Source organism: Ceratotherium simum, chromosome 14 (genome assembly GCF_057802395.1).
Source record: "Ceratotherium simum simum isolate JZ-2026a chromosome 14, ASM5780239v1, whole genome shotgun sequence".
In the NCBI taxonomy this organism is placed as follows: domain Eukaryota; kingdom Metazoa; phylum Chordata; class Mammalia; order Perissodactyla; family Rhinocerotidae; genus Ceratotherium; species Ceratotherium simum.
In genome coordinates, this window is record NC_141913.1 from 50543997 (window position 1) to 50566016 (window position 22020).

The 22020-nt window shown below is 40.8% G+C and overlaps 1 protein-coding gene and 1 pseudogene across 2 annotated transcripts; both read right to left on the reverse strand.

The window, feature by feature from the left end:
- Positions 1 to 1584: 1584 nt before the first annotated feature.
- Positions 1585 to 2213, reverse strand: LOC147915330 (tricarboxylate transport protein, mitochondrial pseudogene; annotated as a pseudogene).
- Positions 2214 to 13669: 11456 nt separating this feature from the next.
- LOC101389678 (serpin B3) lies at positions 13670 to 20850 on the reverse strand. Of its 2 annotated transcripts, none has more exons than XM_087438838.1 (7): positions 20665 to 20850; positions 20005 to 20061; positions 18611 to 18739; positions 17727 to 17844; positions 16419 to 16558; positions 15977 to 16132; positions 13670 to 14071 (listed from the first exon to the last, which is right to left on the reverse strand). In XM_087438838.1, the coding sequence occupies exons 1-7, from the start codon at positions 20827 to 20829 to the stop codon at positions 13670 to 13672; spliced, it is 1167 nt and encodes a 388-aa protein (XP_087294964.1). In that variant the 5' UTR covers positions 20830 to 20850. The 2 variants fall into 2 exon arrangements, with proteins under 2 accessions (XP_087294964.1, XP_087294963.1); XM_087438837.1 differs by having other exon boundaries at positions 15977 to 16069; positions 20665 to 20830.
- Positions 20851 to 22020: the final 1170 nt, after the last annotated feature.

Genomic DNA, 22020 nt, shown 5'->3' on the forward strand with positions numbered 1-22020 from the left:
GTGCTGCTCATCCTAGTGGGGGTGGGGAGATTAAACTCCACCTCCTCCAAGGAGGGTATTGACGTGTGGTATTTGGGAGTTTTCTGTAGGGAAGATCAGAAGAGACTTCAAAAAGATTAATAGTTAATCAACTTTATTGAGACATAATTCACATAAAATAAAATGCCCCCATTTTAAGCCTAGAACTTGAGTTTTGATAAATGTATACATCCATGAAAACACCACCATATCCAAGATACAGAATATTTTCAACATCCCCCTGGAACACTGTTCTGCTTCCCAGTCAACCACCCCCATACAATCCCAGCCCAGGCAACTGCTGATCCATCTTCAATCATTTCAGGGTACACATGTCAGTTCTAGAGTTTCATTCAAATGGATTCAGATAGTGTGTCCTCTTTTGTGTCTAGCTTCTTTAGCTCAACACTGTGTTTCTGAGATTCATTAATGTTGTTGAGATATCAGTGGCTTGTTACTTTCTGTTGACAAATAGTATTCCATTGTATGGATAAACCACATTTTGTTTATCCATTTACCCATTGATAGGCTTTTGGTCTGCTTCCAGTGTTTGGCTACTCTGCGTAATACTGTTATGTACCTTTGTGTGCATAAATCTTTGTGTGGACATATGTTTTCATTTTTCTTGGGTAGATGCCTAGGAAAGAAATTACTGGGTTATATGGTAAATATATGTTTAAATTTAGAAGAAACTGCCAAAATGTTCTCCAAAGTAGTTGTGCCATTTTACTCTCCTACCAGCACTGTATGAGCATTCCAGTTGCTCTGCATCCTCACTGATGGTTGGTGTGGCCAGTCTTCCTCATTATTGACGTTCTAGTGGGTGTACAGGTGGTATCTCATTATGGATTTAATGTATTCATTTCTCTTAGGACTAATGATGTCTAGAATCATTTCATGTGCATATAGTTCATGTGGATTTTGTGAAGTGTCTGTTTAAATCTTTTGCCCATTTTTATTAGATTGTCTTCTTATTATTGACTTCTAACTGTTTTTAACATATTGTGAATAAAAGTTGTGTGCCAGATATATGGATTGCATTTTTTTTTTTGACAGGAGCCAGTTTACTCTGCCTTGGGTGGGTGGTCCTGAGAGCGGCAGGTGTTACCCTGTCCCAGGCAGACAGAGGGCCGAAGGGCCAATTAAGGCCAGCAGCAGGAGAAGGGCATGGGGCTCGAAGCCCCTGGAATGCAGTGACACCAAGCTGAGGCAGGTGCCTTTGCTCCCAGGGTGGAAGTCACTGGGCTTGGACCAGGCCATGACTGCAGGGCTGTGGACCCAACAGGGCTCATGCATAAGCACATGAAGAAGTGGGCACAGATTCACAGGCCAGGGCATCACCCAGCTGTGACCAGACACATGGACACAACGGTGGTGCCATACCAACCACACAGCACTACTGGACACATGGACTGGATGGCCACAGGCTCAGCCCCAGGCCATAGAAGGTGAGGGAGGGGGGAAGGGGGCCGGGGCACATTGCACTGGAATTGCGAGAAGAGCACTGCGGGCGCTGGTCTGGAGGCGCCGGGGGCGAGGGGGCGCCTCACACAGAAGCCCTAGGGCTCAGCTCGTCTTCCACGCTTTGTTGAGCAGCCTCACCGCCTCACAGTTGACGATGACCTCATGGCCGCATGCAGGCTGGCCCAGCCCAGGCTGGGGACAGCGCCCTTGTAGAATACCTTGAGCCCCTCATTCCTTGGGATCTGCAGCCCGCACCGCACGTGTTCCGGTGTCTGTGCGCCTCCAGGCCCTGCGTCGGGGTCTGGATCACGGCCAGAGGAGTGTTCCTGAAAACCCAGGCTGCTCCCGCGACAGCTCGGAAAGCCCAGTCATCAGCGGTTTCGGGGCTTGTGGGGGTTTTCCCCTCGGTACCGTTTGCGCCAGGAGATCATGACAAAGAGCGCATGGCCTGGTGAGGCCCTGGTACTTCCCCTTCAGCCCTTGTTCCCGCTCCATCTCCCAGACTCCATGGAAGGATCCTCCGTATTGAGGGTTGGGGGAGGTCTGTTCGTGGATGAACTTCACCTTGGTGGTCTCCATGCGGCCCACGACCACCACGGCCTCGGCCAGGCTGGCGCCCAGGCCGCTCCTGCTGTCCCGCGTCCCTGGGCATCCCTGGGGTTGCTGAGGAACGTGAACATCCCGAACCTGTCAGCTGTTTGGAGGATGGAGCCATGGGGGAGGAGGATGAGGCCTCGGTTCAGGACACAGGGCTGTGGACCGTCGCCCCACACAGTCCCGGATGTCCAGCTACTGCTCTTCGTGTCCTTGGTGGTGAAGGTGATGCGGATTTTGGTGCCACCCACCAGGCCGCCTGCCAGGACGAGGACCCATATTTACAAGCTTCCTTTCCATGCCCCTCTCTGGAGGTCAGCAGAAGGTCCCAGGACCTCTGAGCACTTGCCTAACTCTCTGTATTTGTGCAGATGTGTATTTGGAGGAAGGGGGCTTGGGATGGAGAGAATGCCCTCCCCAGCACCACCATTTGTGCAATCCAGGATGTGCTCTGGAGAATAAGGGATCAGGGATGTTGTGATGCATGGATCGTGGGTGTTGGGATGCAGAGATCCCCAGTGGTGGAAGTAGAGAGACACCAGGAGCCTGTGCAGTAGCTGCTTCAGCGCTGCCTCTGAGGTCACTGGTGTGCCACCCCTGGAATGGGCATCAACGTCACTGCAGGGAGGTGAAAATGCAGACATCGCTCTCTTTGTCATGTGCAGTTTATCTAAAGGTGAACTTCACTTTAGCCTGATCAATGTCTAACTTAGAGTGTAGAAAAAAAAGTTCAAGCCTCTGTTTTTCTTAACACTATTCTTAGAGAAAAAATATAGGTAAAAAAATTCTTCTTAGGAAGGAAGCAATTGCACTATTAGTCTCAAATGAAACGTGAATTATCTTAGGCAGTATTTTGGAATATGAGTGTTTCTGGTTTCCACGTATCTGGGCAGATAATTATCAGGAGCAAAAGCAATACGGCCTTAGACGTCAAGATTTTAGAAGGCAAGGGCCTGGCCCTGGGTTCCTGTGCCCTGAGATAGCCCTACCCTCTGAGAAATTACACACACGCACACACACAGACACAGACACACACACACACACACACCCCTCTTGGGAGGGCAGACCTTCAGTGTGTTCTGGTTTATTGTGTCTATTGCCAAATGTCTTTCTAAATTTCTGAGTTTGCCTCTTTTATGGGATCCTTAAGTTTTGTGGATTTCCTGCTTTCTAACCGCCCGGCAGCTCAGCTATTTTCTAACTGATTCAGGTACGTCCAAGTATGTATTGCACCCACACTGCTACTCTTGTTCCAGACCTGGAACTCTGCCTTGACCATCAACGTTACAGCATGTTTCCAAGTTCTGGCCTGCTTGTGTTCTGAATTCGGTTCCCCTCTTCTGGTCTTCAGGATGCTTGCTTTGTTTATCTTTTTTGTCATCCTATATCTGAGAACCCACTGCCTAATCCAGCACTGCTCATAGTAGGTGCAGAATAAATGCCTACACTACACTACACACAGCGAGGCAGATGATACATTTTTTGGATGTTCATAATGTCCTTTATACTAGAAATTCTAATGAGTTCTTAAAGAACCAATGATAGGCTCCTGAGTGACTCACAGGGCATGACTCAGTCATTCACTCATTTGTCACATAGCTGCTGAGCACCTGTGTGCGCTCTAGGTATACGACCGAGATAATCCTGACAGAGCTGTGCTGTGATGGAGCCGACCAGATTATACATTGAGAGTGTTTCCCAGAAGAGGACAATGTTGTTTCCTAAGGGAAGACGGTGTCTATCCTTCCACTTATACGACTGGAGTAGTTTGTGAATCCTGGTTTTCGTGTTTGACTATTGAAAGTTCTTTCAAAAACTGACATAAAAATTGCTTCACATACCGCATTTTATTCAATGACATTTAATGGGAAAATATCTGGAAATCAATTTTCTGATTAAACTTTCAAATTTCAAATTAAATTTTAAATATAGTAATTTTTAACCTCTTGAGGATCAGTAAGGGCAACTTGGTAGATTACAAATCACAGAATTTTATTTTTTATTGCAGTTTCATGATTCTTCTTGCTTTAGATGACAGTAATATTGGCACATGATTAAATGTGATTAAATGTACATGAATAAATTGAAGGTTGGCCAGAAATCAGTGGGAATGAGGTTGTTCTTATAAACATAGTTAATTAAGAAGTGTTTCTTACTCAGATATTTTCAGAGGCAAAGTAACGATGTGTCTTTTGTACCATCCTCTTCCTCTTCCTCATTCCCTGCCCACTTTATTGAGACATAATTCACAGAAAGCAAAATTCACACATGGTAAGTGTACAGGTCAATGACTTTTGACAAATGTAAACAGCTGTGTAACCACCACCTAATCAAGTTGTAAAGCATTCATCTGGACCAGAAATTTCCCTTGGACTCTGTTACAATCAATTTCCTCCCCAACTCCAGCCCCAGGAAAGCACTAATCAGCTTTCTGTCCCCACAGGCTGGACTTCGCATGTGTGGAGTTATATAACACGTGCTCTTTCTGCCCAGCTTCTCTTGCACAGAGCAGTGTTTGAGAGGTTCATCCATGGTGCTGCAGGAATCAGTAGTTTCTTCCTTTTCATTGCTGAGTACTGTTCCATTGTTTGTCTATCCATTCACCAGCTGATGCAAATTTGAGTTACTTCCAGTGTTTGACCATTGTGAATAAAGCTACTGTGAGCTTTTGTGCACAAGTCCTTCTGGGGACACATGTTTTCAGTTCTCTTGGGTAAATATGAAGGAGTGGAATTGCTGGATCATATAGTAAGTAATGGTTTAATTTTATAAGAAATTGCCAAAGTACTTTCCAAAGTGATTGCACACTTTGTAATCCCACCAGTAGTGTATGAGAGTTCTTGGTGCTCCACACTGTCTCCAGTACTTGATATGGCCAGTCTTTTTAATTAAATTAAATTTGGTCACTGTAATAGATATAGTAGGTATTCTGTGGGGAGGAACTTTGAAAGCACATAAATATCCATTCCTTATAAAACTTTAAAAAAATTATTTTATTGAGTTCATATTGGTTTATAAGACTGTGCAATTTCATGTTTACATTATTATATATCAGTTTCAGTATGGACCGTGTCATGCTCACCACCAATAGTCTAGTTTTTATCCATCAGCATGCGTATGTCCCCCTTCTACTCCTTTCCTCCATCTCCCAGGCCCTTCCCCTCTGGTAACCACTAACCTGTTCTCTTTATCCATGTGTTTATCTTCAACGTATGAGTGAAATCATATGGTGTTTGTCTTTCTCTGTCTTGCTTATTTTGCTGAACATAATACCATCAAAATCCATCCATTCTGTTGCAAATGGGACATTTTTGTCATTTTTTATAGCTGAGTAGTATTCCATTCTCTATATATGCCACATCTTCTTTAGCCATTCATTGGTTGATGGGCACTTGGGTTGCTTCCATATCTCGGCTGTTGTGAATAATGCTGCAATGAACATAGGGGTGCATAGATTTCTGTGTAGTGTTGATTTCGTGTTCTTCGGGTAAATGCCCAGTGATGGCATAGCTGGATTGTATGGTCTTTCTATTTTTAATATTTTTAGATATCTCCACATTGTTTTCCACAGCGGGTGCACCAGTTTGCATTCCCGCCAGCAGTGTATGAGGGTTCCCTTCTCTCCACATCCTTTCCAACACCAATTATTGCTCATCCTGTTAATTATAGCCATTCTGATGTGTATAAGGTGATATCTCATTGTTGTTTTGATTTGCATTTCCCTAGAAATTAGTAACATTGAACATCTTTTCATTTTCCTGTTGGCCATCTGTATATCTTCTTTGGAAAAATGTCTATTCACTTACTCTGCCCATTTGTTTTTTTTTTTTGTGAGGAAGACCAGTCCTGAGCTAACATCCGATGCCAATCCTCCTCTTTTTGCTGATGAAGAGTGGCCCTGGGCTAACATCCATGCCCATCTTCCTCTACTTTATATGGGACGCCGCCACAGCATAGTTGACAAGCTGTGCATCAGTGCGCACCCAGGATCCAAACCTGCGAACCCCGGACTGCCGAGGCAGAGTGTGTGCACTTAACCGCTGCACCACTGGGCGGTCCCCTCCGCTGCCCATTTTTTGATCAGGTGGTTTGATTTTTGTTGTTGAGCTATACGAGTTCTTTATATGTTTTGGAAATTAACCCCTTGTGGGATATATGGTTTGCAAATATTTTCTCCCAGTTGGTGAGTTGTCTTTTTGTTTTGTTCGTGGTTTCCTCTGCCTTGCTCTTTAGTCTATGTAGTCCCAATTGTTTATTTTTTCTTTTGTTTCCCTTGCCTGAGTAGACATGGTATTAGAAAAGATGCTGCTAAGACTGATGTCAAAGAGTGTACTCCCTATACTTTCTTCTTGGAATTTTATGGTTTCAGGTCTTAAATTCAAGTCTTTAATCCATTTTTATTTAATTTTTGTGTATGGTGTAAGATAATGGCCTACTTTCATTCTTTTGCATGTGGCTGTCTAGTTTTCCCAACACCATTTCTTGAAGAGATATTCGTTTCTCCATTGTATATTCTTGGCTCCTTTGTCAAAGATTAGCTGTGGCTAGATGTGTGGTTTTATTTCTGGACTTTCAGTTCTGTTCCATTGACTTGTGTGTCTGTTTTTGTGCCAGTACCATGCTATTTTGATTACTGTAGCTTTATGGTGTATTTTGAAGTCAGAGATTGTGATGCCTCCATCTTTGTTCTTTTTCCTCAGGATTCCTTTGGCTATTCGGTGTCTTTTGTTGTTACATATAGGTTTTAGGAATCTTTGTTCTATTTCCATGAACAACATCTTTGGGATTCTGGTAAAGATTGCATTGCATCTCTAGATTGCCTCAGGTAATTTGGACATTTTCACTATGTTTGTTCTTCCAATCCATGAGCATAGGATATCTTTCCATTTCTTTGTGTCTTCTTTGATTTCTTTCAATAATGTGTTAGAGTTTTCAGTGTGTATGTCTTTCATCTTCGTTAAATTTATTCCTAGATATTTTATTCTTTTTGTCGCGATTATAAATGGGATTGCATTCTGGACTTCTCTTTCTGCTAGTTTGCTATTAGTGTATAGAAATGCAACTTATTTTTGAAAGTTGATTTTGTACCCTGCAACTTTGATGCAGTTTTTGATTAATTCTCAGAGTTTTTTGGTGGATTCTCGAGGGTTTTCTATATATAGAATCATGTTGTCCACAAAGAGGGAGAGTTTCACTTCTTCCTTTCCAATTTGGATACCTTTTATTTATTTTTATTGCCTAATTTCTTTGGCCAAAACCTCCAGTACTATGTTGAATAGGAGTGGCAAGAGTCGGCCCCCTTGTGTTGTTCCTGTTCTCAGAGGGATGCCTTTCAGTTTTTCACTGTTAAGTATGATGTTGGCTGTGGGTTTGTCATAAATGGCCTTTATTATGTTGAGGTACTTTCCCTCTATACCCGTTTTATTGAGAGTTTTTATCATAAATGTATGATGGATCTTGTCAAATGCTTCCTCTACATCTACTGGGATGATCACGCGATTTTTATTCCTCATTTTGTTAATGTGGTGTATCACATTGATCGATTACGGATGTTGAACTATCTCTGCATCCCTGGTATAAATCCCACTTGATCATGGTGTATGCTCCTTTTAATGTATTGCTGTATTTGATTTGCCAGTATATTCTTGCTGAGTTTTGCAACTGTGTTCATCAGCGATATTGGCTTGTAGCTTTCCTTCTTTGTGTCTTCCTTGTCTGCTTTTTGTGTCAGGTTGATGTTGGCCTCATAGTATGAGTTAGAAAGCATTCAGTCTTCTTCAATTTAATTGAATTTTTGGGAAATTCAAATTTTCTTCTTCTTCTTCAAATTTTTGGGCATAGTTTGAGAAGGACAGGTATTACTCTTCTTTTAATGTTTGGTAGAATTCTCCAGAGAAGCCATCTGATACTGGACTTTTGTTTTTAGGAGGGTTTTGATTACTGTTTTAATCTTGTTACTTGTGATTGGTCTATTTATATTCTCTATTTCTTCTTGATTCAGTTTTTTGAGGCTGTATGAGTCTAAGAATTTATCCATTTCTTTTAGGTTATTTAATCTGTTGGCATATAGTTTTTCATAGTATTCTCCTGTAATCCTTTGTATTTCTGTGGGATCTGTTGTGATTGCTCCTCTTTCATCCCTAATTTTATTGATTTGAGCCTTGTCTCTTTTTTTCTTAGTGAGTCTGGCTAAGTGTTTGTCAATTTTGTTTATTTTCTCAAAGAACCAGCTCTTAGTTTCATTGATCCTTTATACTATTTTTTTAGTCTCTATTTCATTTATTTCTGCTCTAATTTTTATTATTTCCCTCCTTCTTCTGACTTTTTGCTTTGTTTGTTCTTCTTTTGTTCTTCTTTTTCTAGTTGTGTTCGGTGTAGTTTAAGATTCCTTATTTGAGCTTTTTCTTGTTTGCTGAGATGGGCCTGTATTGCTATAAATGTCTCTCTTAGGATCACTGTTGCTGCATCCCATAAGGGGTGGTATGTTGTATTTTCATTTCATTTGTCTCAAGGTATTTTTTGTTTTCTCCTTTGACTTCTTTATTGATCCAGTGGTTGTTCAGTAGCATGTTGTTTAGTCTCCACATATTTGTGTTTTGCCCAGCTTTTTTCTTAGAGTTGATTTCTATTTTCATAGCATTGTGATCAGAAAAGATTCTTGATGTGCTTTCAGTCTTCTTAAATTTGTTCAGGCTTGCCTTTTTTCCAACATACGGTCTATCTTTCAGAATGTTCCATGAGTACTTGAAAAGAATGTGTATTCTTCTGTTTTTGGATGGAATGTTTTGTAGATATCTATTAAATCCATCTGGTTTAGTATTTCACTTAAGGCCACTGCTTCCTTGTTGACTTTCTGTCTGGATGAGCTATCCATTGACGTAAGTGGAGTGTTGAGGTCCCCTTCTATTATTGTGTTTCTGTCAATTTCTCCCTTTAGGTCTCTTAGGAGTTGCTTTATATAATTTGGTGCTCCTGTGTTAGGTGAATATATATTCATAAGTGTTATTTCCTCTTGGTGGAATGTCCCTCTTGTCATAATATACTGCCCTTCTTTGTCTCTCATTGTCACTTTTATCTTGAAGTATGCTTTGTCTGATATAAGTATGGCAAAACCTGCTTTCTTTTGCTTGTCATTTACTTGGAGTATCATCTTTCATGTCTTCAGTCTAAGCCTATGTTTGTCTTTAGAGCTGAAATGTGTTTCCTGGCAGTAGCATATTGTTGTGTCTTCTTTTTTAATCCATCCATTCACTCTGTGTCTTTTGACTGGAGAATTCGATCCATTTACATTTACAGTGATTACTGATATATGAGGGCTTAATACTGCCATTTTATCTCTTGTTTTCTGGTTTTCTATATTTCCTTTTTTTCTCTTCCCTTGTATTTCTGACTGCCATTTAGCTTTGGTGGTTTTCTGTGATAGTTTTCTCTTTATTTATGATTAGTGGCCCTATTCTGATTCTTTGTTTAGCGGTTACCATGAGGTTTGTATATGAGATCTCATAGATGAGATAGTCCATTTTCTGATAGCCTCTTATCTCCATTAGCCTAAGCAGGTTCCACCCCTTTTCTCTTCCCCTTCTGAGTTGTTGTTGTCACCAATTATTCTTTTTTGTGTTGTGATTTTATGAGTAAATTGAAGTATTTAGAGTTTTTTGTATTTTGTATGTAAAAGTATGTAGAGTATTTTTGATGCTTTCCTTCCCTTTATCTTTTATGTTATAATTATGTGTGTGTTAACCTGTTCTGATAGAGAGCTGCTATTTTCTGGTTTTGTCTGTCAATTTATCTCCTTGCTGAAAGCTTTGTATACCTTTGCTTTTTTGTTACAGATAGGAGGGCTTCCAACACCATTTCTTGTAAGACAGGTCTAGTGGCAATGAACTCACTCAGCTTTTGTTTATCTGGGAAAGCTTTTATGTCTCCATCGCATCTGAAGGATAGTTTCACTGGATAGAGTATTCTTGGCTGACAGTTTTTGTCTTTCAGTATTTTGAATATATCATTCCATTCTCTCCTAGCCTGTAAGGTTTCTGCTGAGAAATCGGCTGGAAGCCTGGTAGGTATTCCTTTGTAGATTATTTTCTTCTGCATTACTACCCTTAATATTTTTTCTTTGTCATTGACTTTTGTCAGTTTTACTAGTATGTACCTGGGAGAAAGTGTTTTTGCATTGATGTAATTAGGAGTTCTGTTGGCTTCATGTGCTTGTAAGTCTAGTTCCTTCCCCAGGTTTGGGAAGTTCTCAGCGATTATTTCCTTGAACAAGCTCTCTGCTCCTTTCTCCCTCCCATCTCCTTCTGGAATACCTATGATCATTATGTTGCTTTATCTAATTGAGTCAGATGTTTCTCCATTTTAAAAAAGTCTTAGTTCTCTCTCCTCCGTCACCTGAAGCATTTCTAAATTTCTATATTCTAGGTCACTAATTGTCTCCTCCATCAGGTCGGTTTTATTTTATACAGTTTTGAGATTTTTTTTTATCTCATTAATTGTGTTCTTCTTATCCAGAATTTCTGTATAGTTGTTTTTACGTGCTTCAATCTTTTTGTTGATGTATTCCTTCTGCTTATTAATTTTACTCCTGGCTCATTGAACTTTCTTTCTGAGTTTCATTGTATGAAACTCACTGAGTTTCTTTATGACAACAATTTTGAATTGTCTGTCATTTAGACTGAAAATTTCTGTGATTTTATGATTGGCTTCAGGAGTCTTGCCATTTTCCTTATGCTCTGAAGTGTTACTTCAGTTCTCCATGGTGATGATGAATTGTTCCTTTGCTGGCACATTTGTGGTAGTGTCAGGTCACAGATTCCACCTGCCACCGCTGCAGAGGCAGGAGCTCTGTTTTCTGATCCTGCCCCGTCTGCTGGAAGTTGTGCTGGTATGGCTGCTCTGCATTTTTGTGGGCTGGCTGTAGCCACTTGGCAGGTTGCAAATGGTCAGGCAGAGTCCCAGTACTCAGGAGGTGGGTTACTCTCGTGTGGGCTGGGCTGCTTCCCTTTGCAGGGGACTGGCTGGGCTGCTGCACTAGGCAATTGGGCATCTTTGCAGGGGCAGAGCCACTGCTACTCTAGGGGTAGCGTTCCTACAGATGGGGCCACCAATGCACAGTGGATGCTCCTGTGGGCTTGGCCACACTCCAAAAGCCATCATGCTTGTGGCTCGCTGCCCTGCCTCCTCTTACAGTTGTGTCAGCTGCTGTGTGATGCACGACTTGGATGGTTGCCTCTGGGGATGGGGAGGGGTCTGCTGACCTAGCTCCACTGCTTCCAGGGGATCCAGTCCACCCACCTTCAGGTGTCTGGCTGCATGGATCTCTCAGGTGTCCTGTTGTGCAGTGTAGGGAATCCTCTGTTGGTTAATGAATGTCTGTTTAGTTGTAACTTAGAGGGGAGAGACAAGAGAACAACTCCCTCTGCCATGATAGTGATGTCACTCCTCTAAAACTTTTAATTTAGTCATTTATTTATATTATATCAGTGTGGACTCATCGTATTCTGCTTTATTCAATGAATTGTGATCTATTACTTTAAATGAAGATACAGGATTTGAATTTCTCTTAAATATGGCTCCAATGCAGGGGTAATTGGTTCTCTGGCCCAAAATATGGCAAAGTTTTTCAGTTCTCAGAACTAGATGTCAGCTATCTCCTCTTCCTGATATGACTCAAATGCTTATGAGCCTTTGCCTTAACTTGTTTGCCATTACAAAGTTCCTTTTGAAAAACCCAATTAAAATTATAAGTAGTTGAAAGTTATGGTGTAAAGGCATTCTAACAATCAATTCTTCAAACTTCTAAAACTCTCTACTGGTTTCAACTTCATTTAACCATTAGAAATTAATTCACACCCATAGCCACACTCTGAGCTTATTTATTACCTAAAATTTTCTGTTATAAAATACACTTCAAAATCTCAGGCCCTGGGCCAAATTTCTGAACCTCTGATAGTTCTCCCAAACTCATTCCCATCATTTCTGTTCTTTAACCTCATTAAGTACCCCACTGCCTCTCTGTTCTTCAAGGCACCTGCCTCCTGCCTTGCCTTCCCTTCCCAGCCCATTCACTGCATGGTTTTCTCATATTACTGGGTCTCTTTCCACTCCGTCAGTTCTCTTGACCAAGTCTCACACTTATGCGGTGAAACATCTCCTTCCTCTGCTCTATTCTTCGGCTGCCAAATTCTGCTGAAGAAAATTTAGACCTTGTTCAAATTCTCCAAAATTCATGGTTTATGTAATCAGCTTGGATTCAGGACTGACTGGGAAGGATTTGGAATATATACAGTCCCCTAAGAAATGCTATGTTCTAGAAAATAAAAATTGTCAATTCTTGACCTTTATGTATTGACACACTTCAAGGTCAGTTCTAGGCCGCCTTCCTTTCTTATCACATTATACTCTCTCCCTAGGATCTCTTTCTTGTCTTTAGCCACCTTTTTATTTTTTAACCAAATTCTGGAATTATCATGTTTATTCAGTAACTCTAAAACTTTTATATTGAGCATCACAAATTTAGAGTTTTGATGATATCCTGCATTTGAGTTCAAGACTCATATATTTAAGGGCTTACTAGACAACTCCATTTGGATGTGTCAAAAGAAATTAAAACTCAACAAGTGGAAACACCAACCCAGGGTCTTCTCTTCTCTCCAAAACAAAATCTTCTTCCATCCAACCAGTGGATTAGGCCAGAAACTTGGACATCATTTTTGGCTTTTATCTCTTATTTCTGGCATATATAATGTGTTGCCAGATTCTGTGGATTTTACTTCCTAAATAATTCTCTCAGGTGTCTGTTTTTCTCCATCTCCACTCCTGACATTGTAATAGGTTACTAACTAATATCAGTGTATCCACGCTATTCTTTCCTCTCCTCCCTTTACATCATAGTAGCCAGAGATATAAAGATGTAGATGTGATGATCTCATTCTCCACTTTGGACAAATAAATGAACAAAACCTGTAACGGCTTTTCATTTATTTTAGATAAAATTGAAAGTTCTTAACATGGGCTACAAATCCTTTCATGTTTTGGTATGAGCCTACCTCTGCAAACTCAAATTCACTACTTGTATTTTGAATTTTTTTTTAATATGATAATATATTTCTGAATTATCTTTTCTGTATGTGGTGGGCCACTTTGTTGTAGAGAAGGAAAAAGAAGAAAAAGCAACAAATAATATGAGTAAGTCATTTTTTAATTGACAATGTATTTCATAAAATCAAAAATTTAGACATGTAAGGATCCCAGATATCTCCTAAATTCAAGTACATGTGGGTGTCTAGGTTAATAAGATTAGTAGATATAATTTTTGAGATAGCAGATGATATTTCAAATTTAGGATAAGATAGAGTGTTGAAGTATCTTTTTATCTTATCTTGAACTTTTTGTCCAAAGGGGAATTATCATGGCCAAATAAAATAGGCTTACGTGTGTTTGTAGAAAGACATGCTATTTCAGCCGTTACATTCTTAGTAATGACTATGAGATTGGAAAGGAAAAAGAGCTAAAGAGAACCTGTTATCTCCAGCGATTAACATACTGGAACAACCGTAAACTTCCCTCTAAGTTATTAGCAGGCTACTTTCTTCTAAGGGGAAGAGACTCTGCCCAAGAAGAGGATGCTGTTGGTCTTATTATGCTTGATGAAGAACAGGAAAGGATGATCACAATGGAAACTGTAAATTCGTGGTGACGACAATTCTAAGCTTATGCCAGTAGCAGCTGCAGCCTCTGTGCCCTCCTCAGTCACCTCCACAAAGGACTTGTGTAGGATTTTAGACACCACGAGACCCCGGCTCCCAGTCATGCCCGAGAAGTCGGCATCCTGTGGACTGAAGGCATCCACCATCCCCATGGACTTCATCGTGTCCTTGAGGTCATAGCTCTCTTCCACTTGGAACCAAGGTAAACATAAATCCACGAGTGTCTCTCTCATATTCTGTGAGCTTGTCCACTCTATTAATTTCTCAGCTGTGAATTTATCTTCAAGCTATAAAAATGGAAAAAAGAACAACGGACGTGATTCTCAGTGGACACCCAACACAACGTTAACATTAGATTGAAACATGTAGAAAACCTTTATTTTAATAGAAAATGTAATTATGGAGGGTTCAGTTTATTCAATTTAATCTCAGGAGGTAAAAATAACACAGACATGGATATATATTATAAAGTCAAATAAATGTACTTATATATTCATGACTGTGTTATTTTTATGCATATATGGACACATAAATATATATATAAGTACACATATGTATACATGTATATATATATGCATATACATATATGTGCCACAACAGAATAATTAAATAAAATTATTTTGTCATAAAATTACCTATCCCATTTCTTATCCTCCCTCCCTACGGCATTTTCCATAATCAAATAGACTTCTGTAATTAATGTCTATGTGTACATAATTTTTTATATACTGCACTTATAGCATACACCCTATTTTTTTTTCTTGGTGCGGAAGATTAGCCCTGAGCTAACATCTGTTGCCAATCCTCCTCTTTTTGCTGAGGAAGATTGGCCCTGGGCTAACATCTGTGCCCATCTTCATGTACTTTATATGTGGGATGCCTGCCACAGCATGGCTTGACAAGTGGTGCATAGGTCCCCACCTGGGATCCGAACCCAGGAACCCCAGGCCGCCAAAGTGGAGAGAGCAAACCCAACCACTATGGCACTGGGCTAGTCCCGCGTACACCCTATTTTTATTCCTTTTTCTTGCTTGACTTATTTGTAAACTTTTCCCATATAGATATATATTTCTATAATCAAGTTTAAATTGTTATGTAATACTAGTATTCAATTACTATTTATTGTATATATATTTACTTAATTAATATTTTTAGAGAATTCAGTGTGTGCCAGTCTGTAAGCTCAATTATCGGCGATGAAAGATGCAGCATCATTCCTTGGTGTGAATTTTTCATTGTTTTGAGCCACTTCTGTCCAAAAACTCTTCCTGGTTTAAATTAGTTAGCTTAGGATAAAATCCCTGACTGGGGTTCCTGATGTCATAGATAACGAGGATTTTGAGCTGGAGTACGAGTATTGTAATGGCCCTTCACATATACTGTCATATTACTTTCCCTTAGGCTCTATCTCCAATTTCCAGGGTTACCACAACATATATTTCGAGTGTGGCAAGTTCACTGCAACTTCAGTATCATCATTGACTGTTACAGTAATTTCAGATGGCCATTTGTGGAATGTCCTTATTATGCCAGATATTGTTATTGGTATTTTTACGTATTAACTTTACCTATAATAACAATGCTAAGAGGAAAATTCTATGATTCTTTTTTGTTGTTTTCTGACTCCCAGCAATGAGGGTCTGAATGACTTTTGAATTCCTAAGGACAGAATACTTCCAAATTGAAAAGTAGGCAACAAGATAAATCTATTTGACCACTGTACCCTTTGGTATTTTCATTTTCTCATTTTGTTTATTGAGTGAACTTGCAAATATTTCCCTGTGTCACCATATATCAGTGTGAATTTCCTTATCCTCAAATGAATACACTGGAATATTTCAGAGCTTCTTGTGGTTGCAATATATAATGTGTGTGTTTAGGTGTATTTTTTTCTGAACTGACACTTCATAGTTTCATCAGAATACTCATGGGAACTGTGAGGGTGATTTTCTATATATTCTTCCATATCACACTGTGATACTTAGGATATTCATTTTTTGGAACGTGACATGTGGCCAGGTTCTCCTTAATAATTCTCTTTTAGGCTGTAGGCAGGGAAGAAATGGTGTACTCTGTACTTGAGCTTTGCAAGCCACCACCTGTCAGCACTGCTTCCACGAATAGTCCATACAAGCATTGCACTACTAGGAAATTGGGCAAAAGAAGGAAGAATTGGAGGTACAAGATTTTACCTTCTTTAGACCATCTACTTCATTTGGCAGCAGCAACACCATGCTTAGATCTTTGCCTGTGTACGGTATTTCCAGGATCTTGGCTTGCACGTCCTCCAGTTCAGTGAATTTAAAGGAACTAGTTTGTTTCATCATCTGCACAGATTTGCTGGTATCCTGCAGTAATTAATATGGAAAAGAAATGCCAAGTGAGGCATAGGTCAAAGAAAGATGATACTATTAAGATACCAGCACATCTTTTTTCTACAAGATTATCTGGGAAAATGTGAACTAGAGGAAGAGTCTCTTCAAGTATTCCCAGCTAAAGTCAAGAAAATGAAACAAGAAGAAAATAGACAAATTCTATTTTCTATTCACACTTGTACATTTTATCAGATATGAGTTTAAACTTAACATTCCATATATAACTATATTACTGTCATAAATAAATTATAGACAATACCTTGTTCAGCCAAAATTTTTCCTCCACAGTATTTTTTTCGTCAAATTTCCACTGCCAATGCCCTTTGAAATAGACCGCGTTCACCAGAACCAGAATGGCGGAGCTAAGCGAGCCAGGGGGAAACAGATCCTTGATTTTTCCTGCAACACAAAGAAAAACAAATGTCTGTCATGAAGGTACAAGTGGTTTGTCTGGAAGATGCATGAAGGTACAAGTGGTTTGTCTGGAAGATACTTTGAAAGTTACAGTGGACCATTAATTATTCACACAAGTCACCACTTTAGGGACTCCGTGACCAATAGTTCACGAGGTGAGGTGCAGCTTTCCTCATGGCACCATCCTGATGGAGTTACCCCTGATGGGGACTTCCCTTCTTATCACTGGAATGGTGTTCAGAGTCTCTGTCTCTCAGAGTGAGTGGGTGGGTGGGTGGGAGACTCAGGTCATCTCACAATGAATATTTATAAATGGATTTTAGTTATCATTTCAGCAAATCCATTCCCTCCCTCCCTCCTTCCCTCCTTTATTCTTCCATACCTCCAGGCTTGACTCCTCTCTCCCCTCCTTCTTTTCTGTTTTTTCAACTTTGGGCTCACTACTCAGACAAAGGAGGGCTTGAGTGTTCTTTAGGACAAATGGCATGAACTCTATTTAATCTGAAAGACTTGTCCAATGCTGCCAGACAGCACTCCCTTGCGGGTCTTCCTCTTCACTCTCCACTTAGAATTGCTGTAGCTTTGGTCTATGAAAGGAGTGGGAGGTAGGATAGGGGTTCATAAAATGGAGACTTTGTCAAGCTCTCTGTCCTGGATGGGGATGACAGCTGGGATCACCCCTCAGGATGTGGGGATGGAGAAGTGGGCAGGCAGCTGCAGCTGCAGGTGGCAAGGAGGGTAGTTTACAGGAGAGCTGCTTGTTTGCCGATTAACAAAGGACATGGGAAGCCTTTCTAATGGTTCTCTTAGGGAACCATATACGGAAATTAAGGCTCTGACTTCAAGTAAAGGATGTGAACCCAGGATGGCATCGGAGCAGAGAGTTGGAGTCCACAAAGATTCTGTCATTGTGGCCATGAGCAAACACAGATCTCCAGCTGTATTTCCAGGTTGCTGGTCCCGGACCACATCTTGGGTTCCCCTTATTTATCTCCGCGTTGCTTGGACCGTCCCGCCACCTGCAGGGCTCTTCTCTGTTTTCTGCAAACTCATTTCATTTCCCTCTCCCTGCATCCCATGCAGTGTCAAGCACAGGGTTCATGCACAGCAGGAACTCAATGTGTTTCTTTATGGGTGATCTCCCATACTCTACCATTCGTTTGGCTTTCCACCCAGGAATTAATCTTCTTGAGACTTTCTTCTGGAGCCTTTATAAAATCAGCAGATTCCACACTGGCTAGGTAGAATTTCTTAACATTATCCATGTATTCCTTTGACATGGGAAGGAAGAAAAGAGGAATTAAGAGTAATTTATTATTAACTATGTATTCCCAAGTGAGTTGTTTTCAATCTTAACAAAATATAGCACAGGAATCCAGACTCTAAAGAAATGTACATTTTCTTGCCCCTGCGTATTTTTATACAGCTCCCATGGGGGTAATGTGAAAGGGAAGTATAGGATGGCACAAAAATGAGGTCTCTGAAGGGCAATACCACCTGACAAAGCCTGGAGGAGAAGAAGCTGTGGGTTGCAAACTGCAAAGCTTGTTGCTCCAAAGGAGGTGTGCTCGTACTCCTCTCCAGTAATACCCATGAATCAGGTCCTCATCTTTGCTTATAACTTCCATGCTGTGCATTCAGTATCCCCTGGTACTTCCCTAGCTTTCCCCAGGGACTCATCAAGCCTGCCCATACCATCAGTATCCCATTCACCATACACTTCCTGGGTCACTGCCCACCAAAATTTACACTATATGACTGAATGGTGTCAGATCATTAGGGGCACCTGATGACTTATTCTGCTACTGAATCTGCCCTTTAACAATAAAGTAACCCCTAAACCCACACTTTCTTGGTGGATTGTCGACCTCTAGGACACTCCATTGAGTATAGCTGTGGCAAGGGAGCCTTGCACCCTGGGTATATTCTCCCTATGTGGGCCAGCCAGGCTCATCTGCTCACTCTCCTCCATTTGGTGATTGGGAGACAGAGTACCTAGGATGCAGATTAAAGGTGTGACAGGACAGTGAAACTTACCTGACGAAACTGAAACTTCTTTTCTCCATAGAGCCTGTTGGCGATGTTCAGCTCATAGTCATTAGTGGGTTTCTTTAATTCAGTCAGAAGCTTTTGAAACTGGTGATGCACGTTTCTCGACTTTTCAACCTTCAATCATCAAAAAGTGAACTCATTGCATTCTCTGTCAATGTAAATACTAAACCCAGGTAACTCTGTTAGAGCCATCCCTAAAGGTTGGTAACCCCATGAATGACATTTGTTGTTATTCTCTGATATTGGTGTAGTTTACCTGAATTATTCTTGAAAAGTTTTACATTCAATGTCTTCAAGGCATGTCTTTGTCTCTGCTCTAAATAATCCTCCAGTCTTTTCTCTTTTGGGGTACAGATGCAGCACCATTCCACCATTGGAAAGTCCTCTAATTGGTACCTACGATTAGGTTAAACTTCCCAGCTAAGCTTAAGGTCCTTAAGGGCTAGAAACATTTTCATTTTACCTGCCATCAGTTGTATGAGAATGTTGAATTTGTGTGTTTCAATGATGTTATGACATGAAGCCCTGTACACTCCTAGGTGGTGTTCTCTTGTGAGACTGTTGAGTGTGATCCATGTCTCTTCACTCATGATGGTCATACTCCAAGTGTAGGAACAGTGTGTGCCTGGTACACTGCTAAGGCTTTGCATCTGTATCTCTACGTCTTTAGTCCGATTCAGATGAAAACAAGAAAGCTCAGAGAACGAAACAACCTCTGCAAAGAGACACAAGGTAGCAGAGCCAATTTTTGAACCTAGGCCTGTGTGAATCCAGCACCTTCCACTTGCTAGCTAATACTTTTATGCTATTAAGGCTATAAACCGTATAGTTAATGCAATTATTTTGGAAAATATTCTTGGATGTACGCTTATTCCTGTTAATCCCATCTTTGAGTTAATTAAAATTACATTAGTTTATCAAGTTTATTGTGATTACTGTAATTACTGTTATTCCATAATAATAATCCATAATATGTATCAGGGTATCCAGTAATCCAGACATGTAGTGATGTTTTGCGTGTATTTGCAGGTATTGAGGCAGATTTTCCATTACTGCCAGTTTATTGGCATGAGGTCACTGGGTCTCAGAGCAGTTATGCCTGCCCATGGTCCCTGTTCACGAACAGCAGAGGAGGAATTTGAAGCTAGTCTCCCAGTTCCAGAAGCCGTGCTCTTAATCACTATGCTGATCTCCTCTTAGGAAACAAAAATGTGAAATAAATAAGTATGTAATATGAAATGAGAAGCAGCTCTGCCTGTCCAGTGTATGTTGCCCCAAATTTCCCCTAAAAATGGAGTTTTCGCTAAAATTCCCAGTTTAAACTGTGACCCTCTTGGATATGTGACTCTCCTTCTAGACCCCAGCGCTCCGTGACTCACGTGAGCTGTTGAGGCTCTTCCCCTTGTGCTGTCTGTGACGTCATTAAAGTGAAGGACCTGGAAGGGACAGGAAGAGGGACAAGAAAACTTTACTCAAAAGATCTGTCTCCATTAGAGGAAACTAAAGGAAGAAAGAAAAACAGAAATAAACCCAAACTAATAGATGAAACAAAACCCCCAAGCCAACCCATAATAATAATAAAAAAAACAATATAGAAGCAAAGGAAGCAGAATAAAGAAAGCTTCAGTGTGAGCATTTCCTCCTTGAAAAACTACAGCAAAGCTGATGGATCACCAGCTGCTTCAAAGAATCCTGATTCATGACGGATGGACGGCTTAGGAGTCATGTGAAGGTGTTTCCCATGGAGCTAAGTCAGTGCATCACTTCTCCCAGTGCTCTTGCCTTTAAGCCTCGTGTCTAGTTGTTGGGCAGTTGTAGGCGTTTGTCCCAGCTCCCAAAGGAAGTTGAGGCTCAGGGAGGCAGATGGGGCAGAGCACTGGGGGAGGGGGATGCCCCCACAGCCCTGTGCTCACTCGGACGTGGGAATCTTGCTCAGCCTCCTGTGCTACCCCTGGGACAGCCAGATCTGCGAGCATCTGCACACAGGCCAACAGAGAATTCAGTCTAACCCGGTCAATGTAAAGGGAGCTGACACCTACCTTGCCAATTTGGAGTGCAGTGTTCCCTTGGGCCCCTGAGTAGGTCAAGGCTAACGCTGAAGAGATGCTGAGAGGGGAGTAGAAGATGTTGTCCTTGTTTGATTTTCTGAGCTGTTGGAACAGATCAACTGCAAAGTGGGTGTTTGCTTCACTGAGTGAATTCATGGCGGCCACGGTGTGATCTGGAACTCCTGGAAAAGCATCAGGTTCATTTGAGAATGACTTTACTCAAGACAAGGTTGGTGTGTAATGAAATTTTCTTCGAAGAAATGACTTGTATTTGGGTTGTGGGATTCTGGCAATTGAAGTTTTTCATCTTTTTACTTTTCAACTCTTTTTCAATATACTTGTATAAATTTTCTAATTAGAAGATTATCAGAATTACCATTTAAAAATACTTATGTGAAAAATTAATGGAACATCCTCATCTTTCCTTCCTCACTGGCTGTCCTAGACGTGGGTAGAAAATGTTTTATAACAGATCGGAAGACCATGATCCGTGTAGATAACATCCAGCCAGCTCCCATAAGGCACATCTCTGACTTTCCCTTCAAGGCTCCGTGGGTGCCAGACACCCTCCCCTCCACCACATGTACTCCTAAAGGGGCATTTGCTTCCTCAGAAGGAAATACATCAGATAAATGATAAATCAGGTGAAGAGGGTGTTTCAAATTTGCCCCCTCAGAACAAGTACATTACAATCATAGAGAATGAATGGGTACATGATGTAAAAGGCACCATTGTTATTATTTTCAAAAATGCTTCATGTTGTTAAGTGGAGCAGCTGGAAGCACTTACCTGTGTTCCTGGAGGAAGCAGAGGTGGGCAGGGAGCCTGGAAGCCCGTGTGAGGTGAATGGTGAGATCCTGAATATATACCTCTCTCTGCCCACCTCCCATTGCTCAGGGCATGTGGCATTTCAAGTCAATCAGCTTTTGATTTCTTAATCAAGCTAGCTGTCACCTTCATGAACAAGAAATATTTATGAGAAAATAAACACGCTTATAGTTCTATTACTGTACTTCCTTTTAACCTTCAGAAAACATTGTGGCCCTGCCATCACTGGCTCATATGAAATGCATGGAGGTGCCTTTCCAGTACCGATGAGAATTAAGTTAAAATCCAATTTTCTCACATGCTCCCAGCCACAGTCACCCAGAAATAACCCCTAAAATAACCCTCTTACTTCTCTTGGATGTTGAATTGTCTTTAAGGCCTAATTCAAACACAATTGCAAAACTTACATTTTCTATTTAATTTTCTAAAAGGGCTGTTCCACCTGTCAATTTCTGTAGTAATTATTCTGTATAAACAGGAAAATAGCTCGAATTCTCAGTCTAGAGAGATAGCGACGAG